The sequence below is a fragment of the Chrysochloris asiatica genome, unplaced genomic scaffold, assembly GCF_000296735.1.
Source record: "Chrysochloris asiatica unplaced genomic scaffold, ChrAsi1.0 scaffold00079, whole genome shotgun sequence".
Classification (NCBI taxonomy): Eukaryota; Metazoa; Chordata; class Mammalia; order Afrosoricida; family Chrysochloridae; genus Chrysochloris; species Chrysochloris asiatica.
Window position 1 is genome coordinate 9,056,005 of NW_006408597.1, and position 1,213 is coordinate 9,057,217.

Genomic DNA, 1,213 nt, shown 5'->3' on the forward strand with positions numbered 1-1,213 from the left:
TAAGTGTTCTGGAATACTCATACTTCTCAATGTTGTCCATAGCTTGTCATGATCCACACAATCGAAAGCCTTTGCGTAGTCAATAAAGCACAGGTAAACGTCCTTCTGGTATTCTCTGTTTTCAGTCAAGATCCATCGGATATCAGCAATGATATCTCTTGTTGCATGGCCTCTTCTGAATATAGCTTGAACCTCTGGAAGTTCTCTGTCAATGTATGATTGTAGCCATTTCTGTATTACCTTTAGCAAAACTGACTCATAGCAACCCAAAGTATAAAGCAGAACTGCCCCATCAGGTTTCTGAGACTGCAAACCCTCGGGAGCAGACAGCTTCCTCTTTTACCTGAAGATCAACTGGTGGATTTGAATGACCAGCCTTGCAGTTAGCAACCCAATGCTTAACCTGCTGTGTCTCATATACAAGTAAGTAACAAACAAAAGGGAGTTTCTACAATTTCTTCAAAATTTTCTTTAATCCCAGTCTCAGGAGAAAATTTGAAATGTAAAGCTATTTACCTTTCCCTGGACGAACCATTTTTCCAGTACAAGAAGCCAGAGCCAGGCTAATCTTTGAGGGCTGATATCCTGTCCCCATCTGTAAAGTGTAAAAAGAATGTTAGCCTTTAAAACAAATTTCTGTTGCTACTTTCTCTCTTGTGATCCAAGACTGCGACCCTATTGCACCGTGTGTTTTAAACCCAAACAAGCTGAATGAGAACATTTCAAGTGGATTTGGCAGCTCTATTGCTGTTGCTGTTAGGTACTGTCAGGTCAGTTCCAACTCTTAGTGACCCTACGCAAAACAGAATCAAACACATTCTAGTGTTGCACCATCTTCACAATTTTTGTTAAACTTGAGCTCACAGCTGCCAATACTGTGCTAATCCATCTCCTAGGGGGTCTTCTTCCTTTTTGCTGACCCTCCACTTTATCAAGCATGTGTGCTCCTTCAGGGACTGGTCTCTTCTGATAACATGTCCAAAGTATGAGAGACAATGTCTCACTACTCTGGCTTCTAAGGAGCATTTTGGCTGTACTTCCAACACAAATTTGTTTGTTCTTTTGGAAGTCTAGCTCAATATTCTCCTCCAATACTATAACTCAAACGCATCAATTTTTCTCTGGTCTTCCTTATTCATTGTCCAGCTTTCACATGCATATGAGGCTACTGAAAATACCATGGCCTAGATCAGGTACACTTTAGTCCTCAAAT

General features: G+C 40.8%; 1 protein-coding gene across 1 annotated transcript in view; it reads right to left on the reverse strand.

Moving 5' to 3' along the window:
- ZFYVE26 (zinc finger, FYVE domain containing 26) overlaps positions 1 to 1,213 on the reverse strand; it is a 104,505-nt gene that overhangs the window by 94,583 nt on the left and 8,709 nt on the right. The window contains exon 2 of the mRNA XM_006865571.1: positions 517 to 595. Within this exon, the coding sequence (XP_006865633.1) occupies positions 517 to 595 (79 nt within the window). The remainder of the gene's footprint in view (positions 1 to 516; positions 596 to 1,213) is intronic.